The 26517-nt window shown below is 43.8% G+C and overlaps 2 protein-coding genes and 1 long non-coding RNA gene across 4 annotated transcripts in view; 2 read left to right on the top strand and 1 right to left on the bottom strand.

Moving 5' to 3' along the window:
• adgra2 (adhesion G protein-coupled receptor A2) overlaps positions 1 to 5479 on the top strand; it is a 50686-nt gene extending 45207 nt beyond the window's left edge. Inside the window, exons 18-19 of the mRNA XM_061259779.1 lie at positions 677 to 766; positions 941 to 5479. Coding sequence (XP_061115763.1) covers positions 677 to 766; positions 941 to 2372 — 1522 coding nt within the window. The 3' untranslated portion in view covers positions 2373 to 5479. The remainder of the gene's footprint in view (positions 1 to 676; positions 767 to 940) is intronic.
• Positions 1 to 7179, bottom strand: part of LOC133140160 (uncharacterized) — a 9799-nt gene extending 2620 nt beyond the window's left edge. Inside the window, exon 1 of the long non-coding RNA XR_009709993.1 lies at positions 7074 to 7179. This is a non-coding gene — a long non-coding RNA (uncharacterized LOC133140160). The remainder of the gene's footprint in view (positions 1 to 7073) is intronic.
• rab11fip1a (RAB11 family interacting protein 1 (class I) a) lies at positions 6995 to 26517 on the top strand. 2 transcript variants are annotated; one of them, XM_061259780.1, is made up of 6 exons: positions 6995 to 7787; positions 15765 to 16195; positions 16522 to 17314; positions 20431 to 22395; positions 23630 to 23744; positions 24273 to 26517. In XM_061259780.1, the coding sequence occupies exons 1-6, from the start codon at positions 7438 to 7440 to the stop codon at positions 24477 to 24479; spliced, it is 3861 nt and encodes a 1286-aa protein (XP_061115764.1). In that variant the 5' UTR covers positions 6995 to 7437; the 3' UTR covers positions 24480 to 26517. The 2 variants fall into 2 exon arrangements, with proteins under 2 accessions (XP_061115764.1, XP_061115766.1); XM_061259782.1 differs by lacking the exon at positions 20431 to 22395 and having other exon boundaries at positions 7011 to 7787.

Below are 26517 nucleotides of genomic sequence, written 5' to 3'. Positions count from 1 at the left end.
ACTCTCAGGCCTACTTCAGATCAGACACCTACAAAGCCTGCAATCAGAGCAGCTGTGGAGACGTTTCAGCCCACAATGGCCTTTTCTCCACTGAACTGAAGAGCCTTCATTTCCAAAAGAATGGACATTCTGTTGCGAAATGTGTCATTTTGGCACTTGCGCTTGCTTTGAGGAATCCTAGCAGCTGACCCGTGAAAGGCATGGCTCACATAACCTTGGTAGTCTTTATTGCAGAGGAGTGACTGTCAACTGTAAATCAAACTAAAATGATTCAATATTTCTTCAGATTTTCTTTTCTTTTTGCAGTTACACATTTTGATTACATTTTATGAATAAAATTTTAAATTAAAGGAATAAAATAACATGCATATTAAATTCAGTAATTAAATAAAAGTAAATGTACAATATCTACCTCTGTAGCCTTCTAGCCATTATATCGTTAGGTTTTTTTATAAATAAAATGTAATTAGTATTTGTGATAAAGGAACTGAAGAAAAAGTAATGTAAGCTAATTTACAATCTCTTAAGCATGTCTGGCGATTGTACTTTCTTGAAGTTCACTGTGCTTTGATGCTTTATTAGATTTAGAGTAGATTTAGATTTCGGCCATTGCCCTTTTAAACTCATGAACTATTGGTTCTCATTTCCTTTCCTTGTTTCTGCCTCCCTCTGCCAGATTTTACTTAATAGCCGGTGGAGTTCCTCTCATCATTTGTGGGATCACCGCGGCGGTCAACATCAGCAACTATGGGGACGGCAGCCCTTAGTAAGTGTGTCTCATTTTTTACACATAAACTTTGGAATGTAAGAGTGCCTCCTTTTTATTAGATGATTAATAGGCGTAGACATTTCCTTCTGTCGCCTGTTGCTGCTGAAAACGGATAGCCTCGTACCCTGTGACCTGACTGACCTTATTATTTTTTCTTCTGACCTGTGGCAGCTGCTGGTTGGCGTGTCGGCCGAGTTTGGGCGCCTTCTTTGTCCCTGCAGGCCTGGCAGTGTTAGTGACCTGGATCTACTTCCTGTGCACCGTGGCCCGGCTGCGGGGTCGGGGGTCACATGGGTCCAAAGAGCCCTCCAGTTCCCCCATCTCCTCCCCGCTGCCAGAGAGCCAGCCGGCGCTGGGCGGGAGCACCAGCCTGCTCTCCACGGACTCCGCTGTGGGAACAGTGCATGCTGGGATGGTGCTGGAGGACCAGTACTCCCTGAAGGTGCAGTTCTTGGCTCTCATGGCCACGCACGTCCTGTATGTGGCGCTGTGGAGCTGCGGGGCCCTGGCTATGTGGCAGACAGGCTACAGGAGCCTGCTGTTCAGCTGCCTGTATGGAGTAGCGGCCACTGCCCTGGGGGTGTTCCTGCTGGTGCACCACTGCCTGCGGCGCCTGGATGTCCAGGCCTCCTGGCTGGGCTGCTGCCCGGCGTATCGCCGCTCCCAGCCCATGGCCGCGTATGTGCACCCATGCACCACAGCGGCAGGGTCACAGACCGGCCCCTCAGAGCGCGGCTCCCAGGTTTTTGTGGGCTGCCTGCCCCCAGGGGACCCTCACAACTCCTCATCCGCCAGGTCATCCTCCACCCCCAGTGGCATCAGCAGCGTGGGACCCGGGCCCTGCAAGCTCACCAACCTCCTGCAGGTGGCGCAAGACAACGGCAACAACGCCACCCGTGCCCCTGCCAGCACCAACACCAACACCAGCACCAGCACGGACAACACCACCAAGCAGGCCAACAACAACCTGCTGGCAGCCCCCAGCGTCACGGCCCCCGCCCAGCCGCAGAGGAGGAAGGCTGGGAGGACTAAGCAGGGCCATGCCCAGTACCACCACCGGGGTGAGGGCAGGGGCCACTTCCGCCTCCGAGCTCTGCGGGGGGCTGGGGGAGGGGGCAGTGTGGGCGCTTTGGGACCCCTGGGGCTGGAGCAGCAGAACCACACGCAGCCGGGCTACAGACACACGTCCAGCGAGAACGGCAGCCTCCACCACAGCCACTCAGAGAGCCAGACGGCGCCTCTGGCCAACGGGAGGCGGGTCGGCGAGGTGGCCGTCACCAGCCCGTCGGAGGGCAGCGACGGGGGGAGCAGCGGCAGCCGCAAGCCCTTCCCCCTGCTCCCCTCAGTGGCCAGCAGGGCGGCGACGCAGGGCACGCAGAGGCGCAGCGCCAGCCGGGACAACCTCAAACTGGCGGCCGCCGTGGAGAGGGAGGCCAAACGCAGCTCCTTCCCGCTCAACAGCGCCCCCCTCGTCTCCCCAGTGCCGGCTGCCAACGGCACCCTGAAGAGCCCTGGGCTGGAGCTCGACATGAGCAGCACTGACCAGTCACAGGGCTCCGTGGGCATGAAGGGTGGCATCTGGAAGAGCGAGACCACCGTGTGACCCACATATTCAAAATGGCACCTTGCTAAAAGGGCACTATGGAAGAGGCAGTCCTGGCAGTGCTGTCCATCCATTTTCCACATCGCCATTCCTGTATCTCTCTCTGTGGAAGATGCGCCTGCCCATGGAAATTAGTTTTTCTAGCCAGGTGGAATTGACGGATAAAGCAGAGACCACGCGCCTGTTCTTGAATTAAGCTCAGAAAGTGTAGCAAATCAAAGAAAACATGGCGAGCCAGTTGATTTTTTTTCCCCGTCCTATTGGTTTCCTTTCCATTTCCAGGAGCCACCGGATGTGTATCAAGTTGTACGTATGCAATTAAAAGACCTGAAACTGAAACTCCGGCCACTTTTACGCAAAAAGAAAAGACTAGACATTTATACTTTGCTATGAAATATGCAAAAACTGAACCAAGCTTTTTTTCCCTTAAACTCTGACTTTGTTTTGCATTTCTTGAGTTGAAGAACCCAGTTAGTCTACTCTACTATACCGAATCTCATGGGCATTTTACAAGCTAAGACTAGTAATATTATCTGATGTTATTTTTTAAGGCCACAGGGAATATGTAAGCTCTCTGTTCTTTCTTCTATGCATTTCAACTACAGCAGGGAAAAGGAGAACCAAATCGGCCCATTTCCAAAATACACCCATGTGCATTCCCTTTCTGATGGATGTACTCCTATGCTTTGTAGTGTGTGTGTGCGCGCGCGTGTGTGTGTGTGTGTGTGTGTGTGTGTGTGTGTGGTGAGAGAGTGTGCATAAGCGCAAATGTATGAGAAAGAGACTATGTATTGCTTTTTGTTTTTTACCTTGTTGACCATAAAGTATTGAAATTGTTTGAAACAATTGACACAAAACAAACCAGCACTGAGAAACAGCTCTTGCCATCCTCACAGACCAATAATTCTATGTGGAGTGGAAACAGGAGGCAGTACCGGGCCAGACTGACATCTAGGCGTTCACCCTGCCATGCGTAGTGGAGTGGCCTGTTGGCATTGTGGTCCATTTGATTTCCAGACAAAGGACTTAAATATGAACCGTCCCATGCTGTTCCTTGACTAGAATGTGAATGTCGTTTCACAGTGGAAGTGCTAGACTGCCCTCTACTGGAGCTCACATGTCACTGCATGCACTGATCATCAAATTCACAAAGTATTTACAAATCCATACAAATGGTCCAAATGTTGATGGATTTGTATCTTCTTGCATTCCCTGTCTGTAGTTATTAGGGGGGGTTTAGCAGGAAGTGGTTTTCAACTCTGTACAAATAAGGGGGATTCGAAATAGAACAGTTCCTAATGATGAAAACCTGAAAGCATAATTTTGTCTGCACTACCAGACTCCTAGGGCCTTTCAACATCATGAACCAAACTCCAGCTCGACAATCAGTATTCTATGATTCAACTTACTAACATCTTTGTCTATTCCCTGTCACCCACGTTATTTAATTATATTTTTATTGGGGTCCTGGGGTAACCTTTTTGCTAGGAATGTGATGCTGGAACCAACAGTTCTGAGAAAGCACTTCACATTGACCTGATGATAAACGAGAAAAAAAGAAAAGATAATTAAAATAATGATATCTGCTGTTCTAACACCTAGACATAAAAGGCACACCAATCCCCAGAAAAGTGATAACCTTTCTTTTAATACAATATTGTTGTTTACATCATTATATGCAACATATTCTCCTGTATTGCCCTAGCGATACCTTTTGTGGATGTTGTAGAGCAAGCTGTAGACCACATGGAAGCAGCTGCCCATCCTGTTTAAATTAGCACAGGATTATTGTTTTTCAGTCTGTTCAGGGAAATGAATGTGCCAAAGAATATTTCAGTGTTAATTTTTTTCAGTGTTAAATAGCATCAAAGCTTTAGCATTTCGCAAAGTGAAACTGTTTTAAGGATATTTTGAACAAATATGTTCATGCCAGACTTGAAATCTCCCTTATAAAATCTCAGATGGGTCTATTGAGGCTTGGAGCACTGCAGGGAGAACTAGCAACCAGTAACCAGCATTGCTCCCAACATCAAGGCATGTGGATATTCCATTCTGGGGTCACATCATCTAGATGCATAACAACTGGAGACAGCTTCCAGTTCCATGAATTCCTATGGGAGCTGCTCAATGACGTGAGAAGCCAAATCATGGAGGCTGCCATGTTTGAGCTTGTAGGCACCAGAGCACGTGCACTGGGTACCTAAATGGGAAGAAATCAATAGGAATACAAATCTTCTTCTGTGCAGCTCAGAAAAATGGTCCCAGGAGAGTAATAAACTAAGTGTGACAAAATTTTGGAACTTAAAAGTACAGTCGAAAGTAGTATAAATTTGCCAGGATAAAGTCATAGTTTTGAATGGAAATTTGCTTTTTTGGTACCGGAGGCTTGCGAGCTTCTGGGGGAAGTCAATCCCTGGTCCCCTGGGTCACACACATAATTAAAAAAGAAGAAGAAATGTTATAATATTGTACTGTAAACATACATAATCACAGATAGAATGTGGGAAGCTAGGCCTATATATTTTATTTGAAATAACAGACATCAGAAGTATGTATAAAGTGACTTAAACCTTAAAAAGTAGCCACATACTAAAAGGATATTAAGAATAGATTTACCAATTTCCTCAAGACCTAACAACCCTAATGCTGTTACATTGGTGGGGAATTTCAATGGACAGGTTCAACTGGTGAATTCCAGAGCTATGGACAAATAAGAGGGAAGTTGCAATCTGAAAAAAGAAATCAATTGTAGCTGAAGCTGGACTTCCAATGCCATGATTGTTGGTGTACTGTCTTTTATTACCAATATGAATTAAAAGGCCTCTCCGTTATATTGCATCCAAGTGGACCTATATGAATAAAAATTTAACATTTGCATGGATTGGTCCTCTCAAGTTTGTGTGGGTGTTAGTGGATGGTCAGCGTCTAAAAACGAGTAAAGGGAGATTTCAAGATTTAAGTGCATATTTATATTTAACTGTCACAATGACATAAGTATGAAATGTAAATGAAAATGTTTTTTTTCCAATAATATATTTGTTTTAGGAATCCAGACTGTGCCTTATAAAATGTGTATTGATGCGAAATAAAGATTTTTTTAAAACGTATGTCAATTTCTACATTCAACACCATTGCATAGATGTTGTTTACTTCAATATTAGAGGGGCGTTCCATAACCGATTATGTAGTTTATGCCAATCTGTCACTCTAAAACGATCATATCAAAAACTGCGCAGACGGTTAACAGGGAAGGACAGGTTTATAATGCAAAAATCACTTCTTTTTTTATAATGCAAAGATCACGATAGGATCTGTGCAGCACCTTGTGAACTGATACCCTGTGCAGGTGTAAGTACGTTTTCCGTCCACAACATTGGCATACTGCCTGTTCGGCCGCAGGTAAAATGGCGACGACCTCGCCTCTCTGACATAAGGTTTTGTAGGGCGAGTCATTAGTAGTTATTATTTCAGCTCTGCCAATCTCCATCGCTTCTGCACAGCAACGAGTCCCAAACAAAGTAAATGTCATGGAGGACTTATTGGTGTCTTACAGTTAGCCTACTTAATCGAGGTGATAGCATGATCCGGCCGACACAATGGCCTTCTTTGTTGACTAGCTAGTCTAGCTGCAAATAAGTTGCACGCAGGTTGAATTTCAGATTTAGCCTAGCTCTGAGATGTGTCTAGAGATGTTCTATTTTAAAACCTCTCTAGACATGTTATACGTAGGCCTACTGAGAGATCCAAACAACAATGGGTGGGGGAAAAGCCTAACAGTTAGGTACTTTCGATAAGTTCTGATAGGCCCAATCGTTTATAACAAAGTTGTAAAAATTTAGTGGTGTCGTTGCCAGGCGACATGCATATGATATTACCTGCTCCGTCGATGCGCAACCTGTTGCCACTGTCCATTTACGGAAGGGGCTTAATTGAATGACTTGTATTTGACCAATGAGGTATCAGATATTGAGATCATGGGCGGGAACAAACGCTATCGAACTCAAAGAAGAGGAAGTTTGTTTAGAAAAGAGCAATCCCTGAAGATACCAACAAATACGCACACAAGGGCACTTCGTTTCTGAAGATGGTAATCGGGTAATTTGAAGCACCAGCAGCATATGTTGCTACCTAGATAACCTCGATTCAATTAACGGAATTTTCCCGGGGATTGCAATGAAAATCTTTCAATTATCGTTTGAGCTAGATAGCAAATTTATAGAGCTAGCCAAGTTAGCTATCCTAAATTAGTTATAAAGAGCCCGTTGCCTACGCAGTCCGTTATATTAACCAGCTGTACCAATCAAATTATACGGGACTCATGCGGATTAAATCAAGTATATTTAAAATTTTACACCTCTTGTTTACTGGTTCAATAGAGCAGATTAACATTGTTTATCAAAGCTATTCTAGACAAGTCCGAATTGTTTAGCAAAGGCTATGATATAACGTTAACTAAAAATGCACCCATTTTTTTTCGAAGAGCGATAATTAGTTGCTTTTGCATTGACTTTAAAATCAGCAACGACATTCGTAACTTTCCCCAATAAATAGCCAGTTGACCAGACAAGCGGCTATCAAATGTGCCTCCTCCGTGCAGCTAATGTTAATTAGCCACTTCAGATGAATCCCACATTTAGCATGTACATTCAACTCCGTTGATTTCATCGGGTTCAAAACACCTATTTTAGTGACATTACTTACTTTTATTATTGCTTTAGAAGTATGTCATGTTGGTATGGTAGCTAGGCTACAATAAAGTGGCTAGCGTTAGATCATGCCTAATTGTAGTTAAGGGCGTATACACAGGCTATCCCAAACGAAATTATTCGTCAGCGTCGTATCGTGGTGTAAAGGCTTGGAGGAGGCGTGTCAAGAGTTGGGAAATACACTTCGCTACAAACTGCAGTGGGACAGCAGTTTCGACATGCTACAGCTTGTAAAGAAACATAGGAACGAAGCAACGTAGTTTTCGCGGCCGCCCAAACAAGCTTTGTCAAAGTAATCTCGTTTCGTTCACAATCCAGAGGCGTTTATTTATCCAAGGCTCTGAGCCTCGTGAGAGAGAATGTCTTTGGCGGATCAGAGTCAGGTGTGGTACCCCACCAGCGTACAGGTAACGGTACACCAGGCACGGAACCTTCGGCCGAAGGGTAAGAATGGCACCAACGACGCCTATGCCATCATGCAGGTTGCCAAAGATAAGTTCTCCACCTCGGTTTCGGAGAAATGCGTGTCTCCGGAGTGGAAAGAAGAGGCCACCTTCGACCTACCGCTCTTCCACCACGGCAACATGGAGCGGTGCACCCTGTACATTATCGTGAATCACCGAGCTTCTATTGGACTAGACAAACTTCTGGGACAAGCTGTCATTAACCTGGTTGAACTGCACGAGGAGAAGCCACGCAATAAGACCGAGTGAGTGCTCCAGGGTTGTGAATATTTGATTGAATTTAATAGGCAGTCAAGGTGGAAAAATATAGTAAGTTTCTTTCAGATAATCTCTAAAGAAAGTGGCAGATTTCACACTTCTATCTTGGCGGTTTTGTGTTTCTTAATATACGTGGATTATAGGATAACTAAGAATTCTTACATTTTAAGGCCAAAAATGACCAGTCTCTTTTTGACATTGACAAGACAAACACTGGCTTTTCTGTTACTCATGAGTTCCCTGGATTTAATCACATCTGCCTGAGAGAGGCTATTGTGCGTTACCGCTCTGGTTGAAAGTTCACTCTTTTCTTATTTTGGGGCATTGTTGTACAATGGCAGTTAGAAATGCTCTGCTTTAACGGAGCATGGCCTTTCCATGGGCTTGTTTGAAGCAGGTGAACTCATTGTATTTACAAACACCTGAGATCATGGGAAGGTGATTATTTAATACTGCCCTGAACACTGTTCACTCACTCGGTCGGTGTTCAGTTGCTCTTCGTGAGGGAACCCTTCCCTGTTCTTTTGTTGCCACAGTGCATTCCATTGTTGGATCAGAACCTCAGTAATTATTTCTGTGCTGTGCTGATGCCAGAATAACATGCCTATCTCAACCCAGCCCAGGGAGGAGTACAGCTCTGGTCTAATAATAGGCTAGATTCATCAGCTCTATGCCAAATGACAGTGATGCACAATGTGATCTTTGCAGCATCTATAACATTCTTTTTGCGGTCTATATTGTTTTTCATTTGGAATTTTATTATAAAGTGTTCAGTATTGAACAAATGGAGCATAATCAGTTAAGTGTTTACGAAAGGGTTGTAATTACTGATTCTGCAAGTGTGCAAGAAAGGCCACTGCCAACCTTCACCAAAAGTTTCCAAAACAAGAGATCTGGCTCATGGCATTACACACAAGTATCTTGGAACAGAAAATGCTTTGTTATTTAAAAGTCTTTTTTGTTTGAATTCACCTTTTACAGGGGTTCACTTTCTAAATAGAAAAATAGGCTATTTCAGTTGTAGTGCATGATTTTGATTGACCCAGACAGTTCATTAAAGGATATTTTGGATAGTTACAAAACCATTAAATGTCCACTTTACACATTGGGTGGAATAGGGGCATCAGCATTCATGGTCTAAAGCAAGAAAGAGTTCCTTATTCAGTTGGTTATCAACATCATCTTTTGCAACTGACACTTTTTCTTTTGTATACACATTTGAGTGCCTGCTGACATTTAATGACAAGTGATATGGGACTTTTTGCACTGAACCACTGAGTCCTCTTCAGCCATGAGAGAGATGTGAGTCATTGATAATCTTCCCCTTCAGAAAGGAAGTGCTCAGTAAAAATGACTGTTTGCAGAGATTCTGTGAATGCCAAACTGTAGTGATATTGCGATAAGAGCCCCTTTTCATGTAATGACAGGTTGGTCTAGCAATGACTTCGCCCCCCTCAAACCGAAGGCTACCTATCGTCCTTTGTTTTTTTGTCTGCTGTGGGCATTCAGTGAACAGAGCATATGGGGGCTCTCCCACATAAAGCACCTCGATATCCCCATCTTTTCTCCTCAAAAATCTGGGCCCAACCTATGGAATGTCTGCATGGTGCAAACACTGCACCATCCGCTTGTTACTTTTGTAACTGTTACTTGTTTGCCAGTCATCATCAATTCATCATTATCCAGTGTTGCCTGCTGGATTGTGAGTGTGCTGTAATTGTGACTGTGACCATATACTGGCAAATGTCATGAAGTGTTGCACGGAAACATCATCTTTGTTGTGTACACAGAAATACAAATGGTAAGGTTTTCGGAATATTTGCCGCTGTCATTTCTTCGCCCCCCCCCCCCCCCCCCCCCCCGAGGTGGACAATTGGCAGATTTTCTTGCTTGAATTCCAAAAGGGATTTGAGAAGAATTTGACTTCATAATGTAGGCCTATTTATTGAAGCCCATCTGTACTGTGCCCATTTGGGCCAACCCCCCACCTCAGGCTCCTGTGAGCCTTGTTTTCCATTGACTGTTTTGCAGCTGGTGATTTTTGGAGAGTTCTGTTTACACTGGGGCCAACGGCCTGTCAAGGGCAAACATTGGCATTCTGAGGCTCAGAGGGGCAGACTGAAATACTCCACTTTCATGCCGAGCAGCAAACATAAATTTCTCTACTTGTCAGCACAAGTATTTTGCAAATAGGGTCAAATCTACCCTGCGCACAAGGTTGATGTTGAATTTCCTTTCATTTGTAACACAAATAGGGATGTCAGAAATAGCTTCCCAGCTTGTCACTTTTGTTCCCAAAATGTTGTTGGATAAATTCCACCTGCCCAGCTGAGCTGAAAGAACCAATGCTTCAGGAGGCTTTGGGGATTCTAGGATCAGCTTTTCATCTGCTGGAAAAGCTCAATCTTTGAGGTCCTTTACACTCTTTCTGCCTTGGACCCAAGTAAAATTAGACCCAAAAGGTTCATGGTGAATGGTATTCACTGCTAATTGGTCAGTGACACCCAATTTGCCTCTGCCCCTTGAGGACCCTCTTGGTGCTGCACAGCGGCCTATGTGGACGTCTGTGTGAGTCTCTGCTCTGACTAACTGGGTGTGACGCTTGTTTGAAGCAGGAAAAGAACACCACGTCTCCCTCGTTATCATACCACCTCATGCAGAGTTAAGGGTGACGTGTGCGGGTGGAGTGGTGTAAAGCATTCCTTGTTTACTTTCCATTCTTGCACGCGGCTTTTGTTCGGCGAGAGAGGTGGCAATTAATATAATTGTGCCTCTCGGTTTAATCCCCTCCCTTGGTTACTGTATACATCACTTCAAATGGATAGGTCAAATTGCTGTGTGAAGCCAAGCTTCTTGGGGAATTATTGCATTCTCTTCGAAATGAGCTCTCTGGTTTCCTGCTAAGGATTCCTGAATTAGATTTGATATTGAAGGGAGAGATTGTTGGGGGTAATTGATTTTCAGAGAAAATTAAATGATACAGTCAGTCATGCTGGAGGTGAATGTGTGTATGCAGATTACTTGTGTACCCTGTAAACATGCACACAGTCAGACCCACACTTTCTCTCTTGCTCCCCCCCCCCCCCCCTCTCTCTCTAACACTGAGCTCCATGTGTGGCCTTATCAGTACTCCAGGGTAAGGACTGAGACATGGTTACTGCGGGGCTGTTTAAGAGAGAACAGACCGAGGGCGTTGAAATAAGTTTCCCCTACCCTTATCCAGGCATTAGCTGCATGCATCATCGCAAGACACGTTCTTTCCTAGCAGTGACGACCGTTAGACCAGCCTACTCCACCCCCTTTTTCCATCTCTGTGTTCTTGGCAGAGAAAGCCTGAGTCTGAAAATGGTGCTGGCGTGAGGAAAAGTTCTAATTTGCCTGATGTCTCTCACCTTCCCTTTTCTGGTGGTCACCATGTTTATGCTTACTTTCCTTTTGCCAGACTACCTTGGATTCCTTTTCAAACCTTGACTTTTATTAAAAGCGGGGTGTTAACTGTAAGAGGTCTCAAAATAATGCAGAATCGACAGGGTGTAGCCATCAACAGTGACATGATCGTTGTGGTGTAGCGTGAGTGGACTCACTTTTAGAACATGATACATCAGAAATGCAACAGGGCAAAATAAACGGTGTGTTATATAACATTGGTTTTTGCCGCCCAGAGCCCATGAATCGATGGAAGGAAAATGTAGTCTATATAATTAAAAGGCACCAGCATTGGGTATTGAATGCTGTCTCTCAGGGTTGCTGGGGGAAATAACTGAAAGATAAGGAGTCTTCTCTTTCTGTAGCAGTCGTCATGCGGGCATCAGGGGTGACCCGATAGCGTACGTTTCTGCTGACGGCAGTCCTCTCTAGCAAGGTCGCACACTGCTGTGTGTTGTCACCTTCACAAAAGACCTTAGACGTCATCGTGCCGTAATGTGACAATTCACCATTCCCGTTTTAATTACGCTTTAATTATCAGTTTACTCCAGGGGTATCTTTTTATAGTAATCTATTACATCCTTAAGCACTGGATTTTTGCGGAACGTTCTGATGAGCGAATGTGTGCGCGTGCACACACACACACACACACACACACACACACACACACACACACACACACACACTCTGAGTATCAGAGTATTGAATTCTGCTACACGTTCCACTTTCACAGTAGTGCTTGGTGCTCAGTTGCTGTCCTAGTTTCATGTAATATTGATACGGCAGCATATGACACTGACCAAAGGCTGGATCTTTTCATTGGTAGCGGCGCATTGTCCCTCTACATAATGCAGTCATGCGCTTTGTCTGCAGGATGAAAAGCAGTGGAATACTCCCATCAATGCTGGAACTGTGATCGGCTATCTGCTCATTAAGCCATGTTTAAAGGAGCGGATGGCTTAAAAACAAACAAAACAAAAAACACAGTACGCATGATTTGAGCTTTAAACAAGAAATGATGTAATTTACCAGTGGGGTAAGAAAAAAATACTTGATGATGAGGAATATCATAAATGAACAAAATAAAGCTACATTATGGATAGCTATTGTGTTTAAGGGTGCGTATAACTGCAGTAACAAGAGGCATGACACTGAGAATATTATTTTATGGTTGCCATACTATGGTGACCTTAATCGCCAAAACCACATCTCATAGACACACCAACTAAATGAAATTGTGTTGGGTGTAGGGATGAATATTGTTAGAATTTTATTGATACCGAGACTGCTTATCGATTCCGATGCTTATCGATACTACTCTCCATAATTTGGTGCATCAAAAGAGAGCTGTTGTGAAAAGACTGAATGGTTATTCAAGTATTCATTTTGGCAGAACGTAGTTCATGAGATCCTCACAAGCTAACAAATGAGTAAATAAGGTACTTGGGGTTCAGGTCATCTCCCTACACTGGATAAATATTAACAACCATAAGAAATACAAAATGAGTTCTCTGGTTGTCAGGACAGGGTTGCACAATGTCTTAGTAAGTTAAAAGTTAGTTCAGAGTTTCCCTACATAGAGGCAGCTGCACTGCTACTAGAATTTCTTAAACTGCTGTGAGGCTAATGGGTAAATTGGGTAGGACTAACTTTATTGAAATAAACAAGGTGCTGTCATGATGAACATAAATGGATGCATGAATCGGCAGTAGTAAAGTTCCAAGATTCAGTTTGTCGGTGTGCAACATTGTTGTAAAAATATATGCTCGCTAACATTCGATAACAAGGAACTTGGTATTGCCTATGAAGCATATCTAGTAGGTCTTCGACTTAAACTGATATCCTCTGAAGAAGTGAGGCTGCCTCTTGACTGACGTTATAATATGATTAAGAAACTAATGCTGAGGGTGTTTGTTTCTTAAGTTGGAAGCTGGGGACATGTTTTATTCAAGGAAAGGAGTTCTACACTGTATGGTGGCACCACAGCCCTTTAACTGAAGCCCTTTAACTTTTCCTGTGCTCTGTTTCGTCTTTATGGCAAGTTGTATTTGTACTTTAGCATTACCTAATGGATCAATGGTACTTTCGGCCACTTTTAGAGCATTTTAACCTGTCCAGAACATTATGGTCAGTTTTTTTTTATTTAATTTTTTTATTACGCTTTTCAGCTATGTTAGAATGAATTAAAGTGGACCTAATGAATTAATTATGTCGTGTAAATGTCAATAGCAGCATTGTTTCTCCAGGACCTTATCGATAGTTTGCTTCTGGCCAATCAGGAACTGCTGCTACCGCTATTAACTCTATGGTTTCTCAATACCCATCCCTAATTGGGGGTGCTCAGTATTTCCAAATTAGTTTCATGTGACTGCGTATACCTTTAGTTTGTATCACTGCTCTCTGACTTCTGTTTTAAGTGACATTGCAGTAAGATGGATATAGAATTACCAAAATCCACGTGACTGGGTCTGTTATGTGCCATGTTGACAGGGAAGTCTCTTAGTTCCCTATGCTGTGAGAACTGGTCCAGCTGGATGGATCAGTTGGATACAATGAAGGTGCTTTCACACACTAAAGTGATTGTATTTCACTGTGAAAGATGAGAGCTAACACCTTATTTGCAAGCATAGTTGCCTGCATTGAAATAGACTGCATTGAGCATCAACAAAAACTTGCTGTTCTTGTTCCCTAATTCCCAAACAAAACGTCATTGCTGTTCCTTGTCCTCCAGTCATCAAACACAATTTTTAATCATGCTAATGAGATAAGATACAGATGTGGTGAAGAATTTGGATTTACTCGAGGGTAAAAGTTATAGTTTGTTCGTTGTTTGGAAAGTAATGACTTGTATCTTGTGGTCTAACACATTCCACAAGGAAAACGCACTCTGTTTTCATAACCCTTCGGAAGAAGGCCTCAACCCCCACCCCCCATGGGTTCTCTAAACTTTTGAAAGACGAGTTTGGTTTTTAATGCCTGCTTCCTGCTTTCCATTAATTCGTCGGGTTGTTTCTGACCGAGCCAAAATTGTAAGAATGCTGAGCACATACCACTGACCTTGGTTTAAAAACCACAATATATGTAGTGCCTGCTCTATAAAATGCGTTGTGCTGTCCAAAGACATTAAAGTTAGCAGGCAGTAAATATGCGGTGCCTGTTAGGTGATGCCTTTTGGTTTTGCACAAGATGATTTCACTGTGTTATGTGATCCATGCTAGCCGCGAACTCATAAATATCCATTCGCTTCTCTCCTACAATACCAGGTCAGGAGTATGGAATGAATATGAAATGCTCACAATGCTGGCTGATCTGGATTCAAGCCTATCTGCCTGGACTCTGACCTCTGAATGCCTCTTCCTTCATGCCCTTGAAACCTGGGGAATTCCATAATAATAAAGCAGAATTGAAAAACGATGTAAACACACGCCCAAGCCACTTCAGCTCACATTGGGGGAGAGAACTGGCTATTGATCAGTATATTTTCAAGGTTTTATTGTTTTGTCTGCCTCTGGCCATTTGGTTGTCAAACAAGAAACATGTCCCTGCCCCTCCCCCACTCTCTCAGCACAGCTCAGTGAAATGCAAGGCAGACTTTGGGTTATCTACAAGAGTGACTCACAATTCAAACACCACTCCCTAGGCTCCATTTCATATAATGTATTCCACATAGAATCTTTATTGTAGGTGCCGGCACACAGTTCTGCAGCCGTTTTGAGCAGACGGAAGACTTTTGCATTTTGTACCAAATTAAAAAATGCTTTCCAGTATAATATACTATTGTTTGTGTTCACTTTTGCTGTAATTATTGATTTGTTTGCATGTGTGCATTGCATTTATGCCAGCACCTTCTTTTGTTTGATTTGATTTAATTGGTCCACAAAGGGCAATGGTTGCAGAGTACTAGCACTGAAATTGTTATGGTCATGGGCCAATATAGACAATTAATGTTTTGTTTTGCAGAGGATGGAACACAAATTGTATAATATTTGTGGTTGGCGTTTGTGAGGGCACTCCTCTCTGCAGAATGAATGCTTCTTTTTGAGGACATCTGCACCCTGTCCAACACAGATGTAGGCCTGATTGTTTGTTTTATGAGCTGTATTCTGGGACCAACTGGCGTGGAACATTTGGGATGTTATTACTGAATAGCAACACTGTTTTCAAGTCTCGGGAGCCACAGATGGATTGATTGTAGCATTCACTTAAACCTTGATTAGGTTAACTGCTTGTCAATATAGAAAAAGCTAAAAGGACAAGGTCTTATTTTAGATGACTTTTCAGTTAAGCTTCTGTCACTGTGCCCACATACTTTTGTTCAATTACAGTTGTTCCGGGTGTCTGCGCAGCTGACAGTTGAACATTTGTCTGTTGACATTTGAAAGTATTTGTTCATCCTTTGAAATGTAAATATAATGAAGCCTTTCAGATTACTGATGTTTTGTTATTCAGTGTTATTCATATTTGCCACCCACTGTAAATTGTGAAATGAATGTGCAAATGAAAGGAGCAGTCAATGATGTTCTCCGTCTCTCCTTTAGTTGGTTCAAGCTGCTGGATAAGAATGGGAAAGCAGACAAAGACAGGGGAGAGGTGCTTCTGGACATCCAGTTCATGAGGAACAATATGACAGCTAGCATGTTCGACCTCTCCGCGCACGACAAGCCCCGCTCGCGCATCGGCAAGCTCAAGGACAAGATCCGTGGAAAGAAGAGGGATGGCTTCTCCGACTCTGCCTCGGCCATCGTGCCCTCCGTCTCCCAGGGACTGACGGACAGCGAGGGGGAGGGGGAAGCCAAAGCTGGCTCCCCAGGGGTCAAGAAGAAGTCAAAGTTTAAGACCCTCTTTGTCCCCAAGTCAAACCTGCAGCGCAATGTGTCCCAGTCTATGTCCACACTAGGCACCCTCCCCGAGAAGAACTCCACCCTCAGTGGCAGTCGCTCCTCAGGCCTCAACATAGACTCCCCAGAACGTAAGTAAGGCTGAGGGGCCCCAAATCTCCACTCTTCCTGCGGTCAGAACTGAACAGTATCTGTTGTAGTTCACTTTTTTCCCTTTATAAATTTAAAACCCTCGATCAAATTCCCTTTTACTAAGCTTCATGAGATTAAGCTCCTTAAGTATCTTATTAAAATTCATTCATAACTTGGAACCATATCTACGAGATATGAAAAAATGCATAGGAAAATCCAATTATGAAAATTTAATTGGTCTGAGTATAAACGACTGTAATGTTGGTATGTACCAGGGAAGAAGATTTTGTGCACAGAAAATAAACTAAATATTTTTCTCTTGTAGTGAAAAAGAAGTTTAAGTTCCTGACGCACAAGCGCACAGGCAGCACAGACAGCAAGGGATCCCAAGGTCCCTTCTCCCTCCTGGGCCGCTCCAAGCAGAATATTGCCGACCAGAACAACCTGTGCATCAACGGCAGCCATGTCTACGCCGAGGAGCCTGAGGACAAGATGTCAAAGGCCAGCTCCACCCTCAGCCTCAACAGCTCTGATCACGGCTCCATGGAGGACCTGCGCAGGACCCACGCAAGGACCGGCTCCGACCTCTCTACTGACTCCCTCAAGGGGCTGAGCGTGCCTTCCTACAGGTCAGACTTACGAGAGCGCACCCTCCTGCAACAGCAGCGTAAAGAGGAGGAGGAGGACGAGCGCCAGGCAGAGGCCAAGAGGCTGCAGGAGCAGCAGGAGAAGAGGAGGCTGGAAGAAGCCAGGCTGGCAGAAGAACAGAGGCTCCAGGAAGAGGCCCAGAAACAGGAGGCTCTCCGGCAGCAGGAGGAAGCCAGGAGGGCCGAGGAGCTGAAGCAACAGGAAGAAGTCTCGGTTGGTGACAAGCTGTCCTCGTTCTTTGGCATCAATAGAAAGAAGGAGGAGAAGAAGGAGGATGAGAAGCCCAAACCTGCTCCTCCAGTGACATCCATACTTCATCCCTCCAGCAACCCGTTTGAGGAGATCCCTCTGAGCTCAGGCACTCCATTTGATGAGAGCCCTGTGGAACACCAGCGGGGGGTACACAGCCTCCAATCCCCTTCTGGTGGTTTCCCCAGCCGCACAGCCAAGGTGTCTGCAGTCAAGCCCAGGTTAGTGTCCAGCTCAGGGCTCCCTCATTCCCTCCATATTTATTCTTATTTCCATGTCTCTGCAAAAGCAGTGACATTGTTTCTGCAACCTCAAGTTTCTGCTGATGAGGCCCTATTTTAGCAAACTCACAATCCCTCCAGGGTGATTTAATGAGTAGTAATGTGAGATGTACTCCGAAGCAATCAGCAGCCTGGAAAAGACACCACTCACTATTAAACATTGATCAACTCCAGTAAATCCGTAATTCAATTCTATTAAATTCTACTAACATTCTCTCTACCATCGAAATATTATGTCAGTGGGGTGCTAGGTGGCACTAATTAAACAGCAATTTCACAATTTCTAAGCTGTTTACCAAAATTATGGAGCCTCACATCCCCAATATATGGACAAAAATGACTAAGATGTTAAATTGTGACATGTGAAAGCCAGTGCAGGCTACCATCACAGAGCGAACGAGGCATATCACTGTATTACCCTGTTTTTCTCAAGCCATCTAGCCCCCATGAAAAGTTTAAAACTAAACCTATTTGCATGAATGTCTCCACTCTGTGGAGTGTCTGTGTTCCTCCTCTGGCTCTTTAATTACCTGTCATCTGATGTGAGGAGTGCTGAAGGTTTTTTTTCTTCTTATTTATTTATTTCTGTCCTTGGAAAACATTTGAAACGAGTTTGATTCCCATGGTTCTGGGCAGCAGTGCAGTTTGGTCTTTTATCATTTTAAATGCATGTTATACACTCAACATTTTCTTTCAACTGAGGAGTTACAAAGCCTTTCTTTCTGGTTCAGTGAGTATCTGCACACGAAAGGGGGAACTTCCACTCCTTCCAAAATGGTTGGCATTTATATAGCGGCTTTATCCAAAGCGCTGTACAATTGATGCTTCTCATTCACCCATTCATACACACACTCAAACACCGACGGCGATTGCCTGCAATGCAGGGCGCCGACCTGCTCGTCAGGAGCATTTGGGGGTTGGGTGTCTTGCTCAGGGACACTTCAACACAGCCCGGGCGGGGGATCGAACCAGCAACCCTCCGACTGCCAGGAGACTGCTCTTACAGCCTGAGCCATGTCGCCCCCACCCACCATGTTCTGATACCGAGCTAATGCAGGACCACATGATGTCTGATTCATAGGCTAACTGGAGTCATTGGAATTGGGGACAGAGGGCCAGATGCTCAGATCCATCTATGTCATTTAAGGTCAACAAATACTGTGCTGCCTTTCCAGGTGCTGAATGTCTTCAAAACATGCTTGAGTTCCAGAATATTTAGTTAATGTGACGAGAAAGAAAGGAGGTGATGGAATGCTTTTCCTTGTGATGTTGAGTACTGTTTGTTCTTCAGTTTGTCACGAGAGGTATTCATTCCAACCAAAATCTGATTAATGGGAGGGACCAGGATTTATGGAGTATGCATGTACATTTTAGTGTGGGCACGTGTACATGTGCGCAAGCCATTGGGCTTCATATTCATATGGGATCAAGGGGACTATTGTGGATTTGCCTTTCATAGACCCTCCCTTCCCTGCATATGGGTGTGTTAGACTGACCTCTTGAAATGCAGAGCTGTTCAGCAAGCATTATTGATGCCAAGCATAGTTCTTCTCCCCCGGGTGAACCTTATCAGCAAGTTTGCAGATGTTCCGCTGATTTCTGGATTTGTGTGTGCATGTGCAGTTGACGACCGTGAAATGGCTGGATTTCTCATGTTGTTACTAACTCGTCTGCTGTGGGGTTTTTCAACCCAAGTCGCATCTGGTTGTTTAGGATTAGTGGTAATCTGTCCACCAGACCTTGTCATTCAATCTTAAATGGCTTTCTGAATTGTTTGGTGTACACTTAATTTTAATAGGTATTGTTTTTTTACACAAATAATTTTGGTAGGCTTGAACATTAACAAAATAGGGGAGCAGTCCCTTATTAACTGGAAGACAAATCATCAAATCACGTTGCGTTGGTGTGTTGTCTGACCAGTCTGTCAAGTTTGGTCACACGTTGATTGGCTAACATTTGGGAATTTAGGTGGGCCCGTCCTCCATGATGGTATGGTGTCAAACAGGTTTTTCTGTACTGTGAGCTCACTGGCAGCAAACAACTTTCAGTGTGTTAATTTTTGTGTTTGTGTGTGTCAGCTCGAATCATGGGATTTGTTTCCAGCCATCATTTTTGATTGGGGCTTATTAACAATTTCTACTTTCTGAATGGTGAGTGAACTTGACGCAATCTTTTCCTTACTGTTGAGTAATAAGTAGCGAAGTACACATCTGTGTAAATGTTTTTGACCTGAAACGGGTGAACCCGATCAGGCTCACGATTCCTACGGTTCTCTGTAGTGTGACTGCCTCTGCAGTGGAATGCGTGGAATGTTCTGGTATACGAGAAAGGTTGACGACTACTTTATAGAAATCCTAGATAATGAGAATACGATGTAAAAATGTGGCAAAAGTATCAGCCAATATATACTGTTGCTTTCGTTAGGGTGTTTAGATTGTGTCTCTTCATATTATTAGAAAATAAAACTTTTTTTTGTTGCCCTTCAATGGTTACTGCTTCATTTGGATGAAAGTGCAGGAAATCTAAGATTGGTAGACTCTTTTTGCCTTTTTGTTTTGTTAGACTTGTCAAACTTTTGTTCTGTTCTGGCCCATTATTTGTTGTCATCTTTTGTATGGAGCCGTAACATTCAGGTACAGTGGAACACTAAAGTCTCTTGTTTGACACAAATACTCCCGAGGCTCCCTTGTAATGGCTGCCCTTTTTAAGAGCCAAGCACAGACTTGGTTTCCAGAGCCTTTGTTAAAAGATTATTTTCATATTGTAAAATACAAGCACTTTTCCAAGAAAAATTTAATTAAATTGAATTTCATTCAATTTGAAGGTTGTACAGTGCGTCACTACTTCATCTAAAATGGAAAGCCTGAAGGGGCTAAATGGAAAGAGTGTAGAATTATTCATCATTATGTATTGATGTTTTCTCATAGCGCAGTTGGTCCACTTTAGTGGCTACTGTATTGCTTCAGATGTGACAGAAAGATCCAATGATCTTTGTGGTGCTGTGAGGTGGGCTCTGACCAGTAGGTATCTGTTTGTTTTTTTTGCTCCTTTGGCAGATTTGTGGAGTCTGAGAAGGCTGAGACTGATAAAAGCAAGCCCCCCTCCCCATCTGTCAACACAGACTCTTATACCAATCCTTCCTCTCCCCCGTCCCCATCCCCCTCCATATCCTCTGTCTCTAGCATCTCTTCAGATACACCTGAGATGTTCTCAAACATGCACAACTCCATGGCTCCTCCCCAAGTTAGGAGGAACTCCACAGATTTGCTCAGCGCAAGCAATGAGAACCTGGCCGCTGCCAGTCCCTCTACGAAGCGCCGTGCACTTCTTCCACCCAGCTACCTGAGCTCTGGCAACCCCCCTATACCTGCCCAGGCAGAAACTCCCAACCCTCTACCAAGACAACACAAAGCAACACCCGGAAGCCACTCTGCTGCTACAGGAGCCAAAGAGGAAATTGGTGGTACAGGGTACCTAGGACGACATAGCACCCAAATTAATAAAGGACCCACCATCCCGCTTCCCGATTACGATACTCTGTACCCAAAAAGGGTTCATGGGGTGCAAGGGCAGATGAAATGGGACCATATCGTTGCAGAGGTGACTCAGAGACAAAGGGATTATCCCCCAGAGCTGACCGGCAAGGAGATGAGCGTGGACAGACCGAGCCAACGCCAAGGTCAGTCCCCTAGGGACAGTTCTGCCCTTCCTGGAAAGACAGTAGGGAACCTCACGCAAGCAGAGTCTGAGGAAGGAGCATCTCACACATGGAGAAGAATGGGATCGGGCACAAAGCATACATTCAGCCCTCCAAAACGCACCACTGCAGCCCCAGAACAATTGAGCGACGTGGGCAAGAAGCAAGGCAAAAGCACCAAACAGGTGCCGCCAACAAAACCTAACGACCTGTTTTCCTCCCAAGTCTTGGGAGTGACAACGGCTAAGGTCCAGAACAGCAGTGTCCCCCAAGCAAAGCCCCGCTCCTTCATGGGGGATGAGAAGAAGCTGCTGAACACATCTGTGAACCTTGATAGTGGCAGAAATGCACTTCCGAAGGAAAGTCAGTGGTCTTCGGAGAGAGTAGGACGGAGTTTGATTTCAGCAGGTGGTGTTCATGAAAATCCTAATGACCTAGCTAAGGAGGTCCCATCAGTCACTCCCAGACAACGGTCAGTGAGCCATAAGTCTGAGAGGGTGTCACAGATGGAGAGCTCTGCTCCTGTATTCAGGTCTGCTCATGAAGATGATCTCTCAACTGACACTGTTGGACAGGGACAGTCACAAAGGATGGGGAAGCTAGGGAACTCAAATATGATAGGGGCTGGTGAAATTTTCAGAAGTGAACAACCTCGGACTGCTGTTGGTACAGTCTTGGAGAGTAGCAACATGTTGAAACAAGGCCTTCAGGAGAAACCCAGTGAACCATTTCCAGCTGTAGAGAATATGGAAGATGACCCATTTCCCAGTCAGGTCATTCTGGCCAAAGATCCATGGGTGCTGTCTGTGCAGAGCTTTGAGGGGGATGACCTATTCACGGGTGGGCCCAAAAGAGAAGTGAAGCCTGATGAGCCAGGGATGACTACAGACGATATGGAGAACCTCTTCGGACAAAAGGAAAGCGACTCATTCTCCTATTTTGATCACAGTGACCCTGTGGCAAAATTTCCAGAGCAGGATAAGACAAAGGAAAATAGCTCAGCCAAGCACAGTCCTGGTGTCCAGACTTTGTCATCAAAGAAGAGCCGTGCACCCCTGCCACCCATGAAGTCCGATAATGCTCTAGGGGCAGTAGACCCCTTTTCCTCCTCCTCTCCCCTCCCCATTACCTCCTCTGTGGTCTCTCCTGAGCCTCTGAAGGCCATGGAAGGAGAGGTTGCTCCCCAGCCCAGTGGTATCTCTGGAGGAAAGACCCCACTGCGCGCCTGGGTTTCGCCCTCTGATGCGCAGACGGTTGCAGTGCTGAGTAGCAGCGGAGGCATGGCGGTAGGGAAAGGAGGCGAGCCAGCCTCAACCCCACGCAGGTGAGCCGAAGTGCCTCTGATTAAGTGCCTCTACAGTCCACCTCTCTGGTGCTTCCTGTGACGGCGGTAGTTGTGTGGCATATTATGGGGGCGGGATATTCGGAGGCGGAAAAGGTTGATAAGCATATAATGGACTCCCAAGGATCCCAGAATGTCGGTGTGCTGCTGAGGCTGTTCTACTGATAGGGGAATGTAATATTTGCATCTAGAATGTAGGCACTCCTATCTGGATGAATGATGCACTTGTTTCAATTTGAATTGGTTGCCTAAAAGCAGCAAAAGGGGTTGTATGGTTATATTAGCCGTTTGCTTATTTTTAATCGGTCCATTGCTGAACCAGTGGACTGATTATGGTTGTTGATTAATCAGTCGCAGAAAACTATAGACTTACTTATAGATGGACATCCTGTGTAGTTTTAAATTTTCTGGAGTGGACTAAAAGTATTAAATCTAAGAACAATAATTATTATTTTTTTATTTTATTTTATTTTTTTCATACTATGATGGTCAACTCTCATTTATATATCTCAGGGAAACGTTTATCATAACAGCATATATTGATCCTTAGTGTAAGGGTTCATGGCTTCTTAAGTCTGTTGCTAAGCGAGCATAGTAATTTGGGCCTGGCACAAACCAGTTTTGCTGAAGAGCTCTTCTGAATAGATTTGGTTCAGCTGTGTTTGGTTCCTAAAATCTGATTGGTACAGACTGTTTATATTTCTTCTTTGGTTTTCGTGTCAAGCTGGGATGTACAATTAATCTCTTTCACTCATACCATTGGGGAAACTGACAGATTTTTGAATGAAATTGGCAAACTAGCTGTTCTTTGTATTTGAGTTTAAATTGTTCCAAAACCGATTCTACAGCCAAATTTATAGAGAAGTGGTACTTTGTGAAGTGAGTAAGAAAATTAGGTTTCAATGAGAGCACCAGAAAGTAATCTGAGCTCTCACAGGAAGATGGATAAAAATGAAATGGTCTGCTTTGAATTTACTGTCAGAACTCCTGCTGATAAGGCTCACCTGGGAAAAAAGAACTACTTCGCATAAGGTTCCTCTGGCACCTCCCTAAGAGGAAGTTGTTCAGTACATATTATTTTTGATTCTGTTTTTACACGTCCTCAGGGAACTTTAATTCCTCCCCCCAGCCCCCAACTTTTCCGGCACTTGTGTTTTATTTATTTTCACTTATTTAACTGTTAATTTATTTGGAACCTTTTTTTCCTCCCCCCCAGACCTCACCCAGTGAAGCCTATGAACTCCCTGGAGAGCCAAGCCCCCACCAGCATATCAGTGGGCAGAGATATCAAGTCTTCTGTGATCCGCGAGAATGTTCCAGAGAAAATGAAGGTACAACCCTCAGAGCTGCAACATGAACTTTGTGAATGAGCCAGTTAGCAATTCAACTGGATTTCTGCAGACTGTTATTGCATTCATTGGAGGGTGATGCTGCCAGGTGTAGTACGTTACAGGAATAGTTCTGTTTATTGTTTTCTTAGTTTAGGTTATTCTTTGAAACTAAACTTGAGGTTCCCCCAGGTGGTGTGCATGAAACCTCTAAGTGTAATGAGATGTACTCTGTCCTATAAAATTGGGATGTAAGCTCCTACTCATCTGAGCTGAAACCTCAGCACATTCCCCAGCCTGCACAAATACAGACTGCGCACACACACACACACATACACACACACACCCTGTATGTGGAACACTGCTCAGAGTGGGGTGATTTTCATCACTGAAATTCAGATGGGGTCTGTCTGTGACAACAAACCAGTAGATTGATACCCCAGTTTCACACCCAAGTCTCATTCGTTGTGGATATCCAGACAGGAGGCATTTCCCAGCTGCTCTTCTGACTGCTGCCACTTCTCTCCCCAGGTGAGCGGCTTGGTGGAGAGTGGACCCTATTCCCAGCTGACCCCGGAGGAGCTGATTTCACTGCTGGTGAAACAGCAGGATGAGCTCTCCAAGAAGAACGACAAAATCCTGGAGCTGGAAAACTACATTGACAACCTGCTGGTGCACGTCATCGATGAGAAACCCAGCATCCTGCTCTCCATGGCAAATGCCAAGAAAGCCATCTAGAGCTTTCCACAGGACATGGACACCAGGGCTACCTCCGCTGCTTTACCATTAATGTTCTTGACCAAACAGATGGTCAACACTGTTCCTATTAATATTGCAAGTTCTGCCTCTGCTATTGCTGAAACTTGCTGATTTGATTTCTTGTTGCAAATATCCATGGACGGGACATGTATAACCATGGGTGCTCTATCCCTGGATTTGCCTTTTCACTACTACTTTTCAGTACTTGCTGTAATGGCACGAGAAATTCTACTTACCCCCTACAACTTAGTAGAGTCAGGAATGGTATGATGGAGGAGCTGTGGGTTATGATAAAGGTGGCCTTACTGTACATAGTAGGCTAAGAATTCTCCTTTTCTGGTGTGTGGGGAGATTAAATGATCTGTGAGAAGGTTTCATCTGTTCCCATCTGTTTTCTACCCTAGATCATGTGCCCTTTTTTTTTTTTTTTTTTTTTTTTTTTTTTAAATGTAGGAGTTTGATTCGTTCTTCTAAACGGTGACAAATGAAGAATAAACTCTGCTATTAAGTGGCAGTCACTATGATTGTAAATCAATATGAAATCAACTCTGTCCACTATAGTGCTAAAGCGTGGTCCTACACTGACCATACTGGTGATTCTTCATACTCACTTATTTAATAATATGCTGTATTGTCAATTTTATCACGCTATAAACTGAAAGGGGTACGAGATTCACTATTACTCATGCCTATGTGACACACTATGGTTTTTAAGGTACAGTGTATATACTCTTGCATTTAACCTTTGAAATATTTGATGTAATGGAACATTTCTTTTAAGCAGAAATTCTGTTTGAGGTAATATGCAATTTTATTTTCTGTAAACACTTTAGAAGGTAAAATGAATCACTTTTATATACTGTGTATTTAAGTTAGTTTGTGATCCTGGTCATTGGGTGGTGGTTTGTTTCTATATTGTAAATGCATTTGACTTTGAAGCTGGATTCATATCCATTGAAAATAACTGGACATCTTTGAATGTCATGCATTTTGCGTGTATCAGCCTTAAAAATTGAACATTTTCAGCACGGCTAAGATGTTCAGGATTTGAACTCCATCTTGTACTGGCCTATAATTCTGAATCGTTTCATCATATTCTGCTGAGTATTCTGCGGGGCTTGTAGCTCTTATGCAATATGAATATCATTTGCTCAGCCTTACTATATGCTCAGGTCAGTACCTTGTTTAATTCAAAGCAAGTTACAAAGTGGTGTGCTTATCTAATTACCTTCATCATTTCCCCCCCCCCCCCCCCCATACAATGCCCTTGTATGGTTCAGTATATCTTGCTGGTTCAGATATCTGATTTTTGTGTGATCTACATGCTGCTTATTTTGATTTTCATCTCTTAAGTAAAGATAAAAGCAAGTTTAATTGCCCAAGTCATGATTTGCCTAACATCTCTGTAGGTGACAATTGCAGTAGAGCCGTTGTGATCTCTTGCACATGGGCAAAAACTCAGCACCAGAAGATCACTAAGTGGTATCACTGGTTTAGCTATTTATGAATGTGTCTATTGTAAATCGAGTTAAAATTCGAGCAAACGGAGCACGTGTTCCAATCCGAAAAGGCCACGAATGTGAATTTTGCTGACTTGTTTCAAATTAATATTTGGAAACAATACCGTAATGTGCGTAATATGTTTCTTTCTGGATTATAGTGTTGTCGTCTTGAATATTTCCCATTTTACAGTGGAGAAAATAATAGTTTGTTTGGCAATCACATTTGTTGCTGATTTAACTGTGCCTTAATTTTTAACATTTTTACGATCTGTAATATTGCCGGATTTGCGAAGGATCTTCATATTCGATTATATTCTATTGATTTCACCAGAAATAAAGGTAAGGTACGTTTATGTAACCTGTGGAATGTTTCGGTTATTATCCCTATGGTGGATGTTTTTATAAGTTTATGGAGTATATCTTCCAGAAGCATTCTTTTGTGGTTGAGCTTCTACCCTTTCAACTGAAACTGATTATTCCTTGTAAATCCTAATAAAAATCTATTTATATTGTGA

This window comes from Conger conger, chromosome 11 (assembly GCF_963514075.1).
Source record: "Conger conger chromosome 11, fConCon1.1, whole genome shotgun sequence".
Classification (NCBI taxonomy): Eukaryota; Metazoa; Chordata; class Actinopteri; order Anguilliformes; family Congridae; genus Conger; species Conger conger.
The sequence above is the reverse complement of the archived record's forward strand: the minus strand, read 5'-3'. Positions and strand labels throughout refer to the sequence as shown.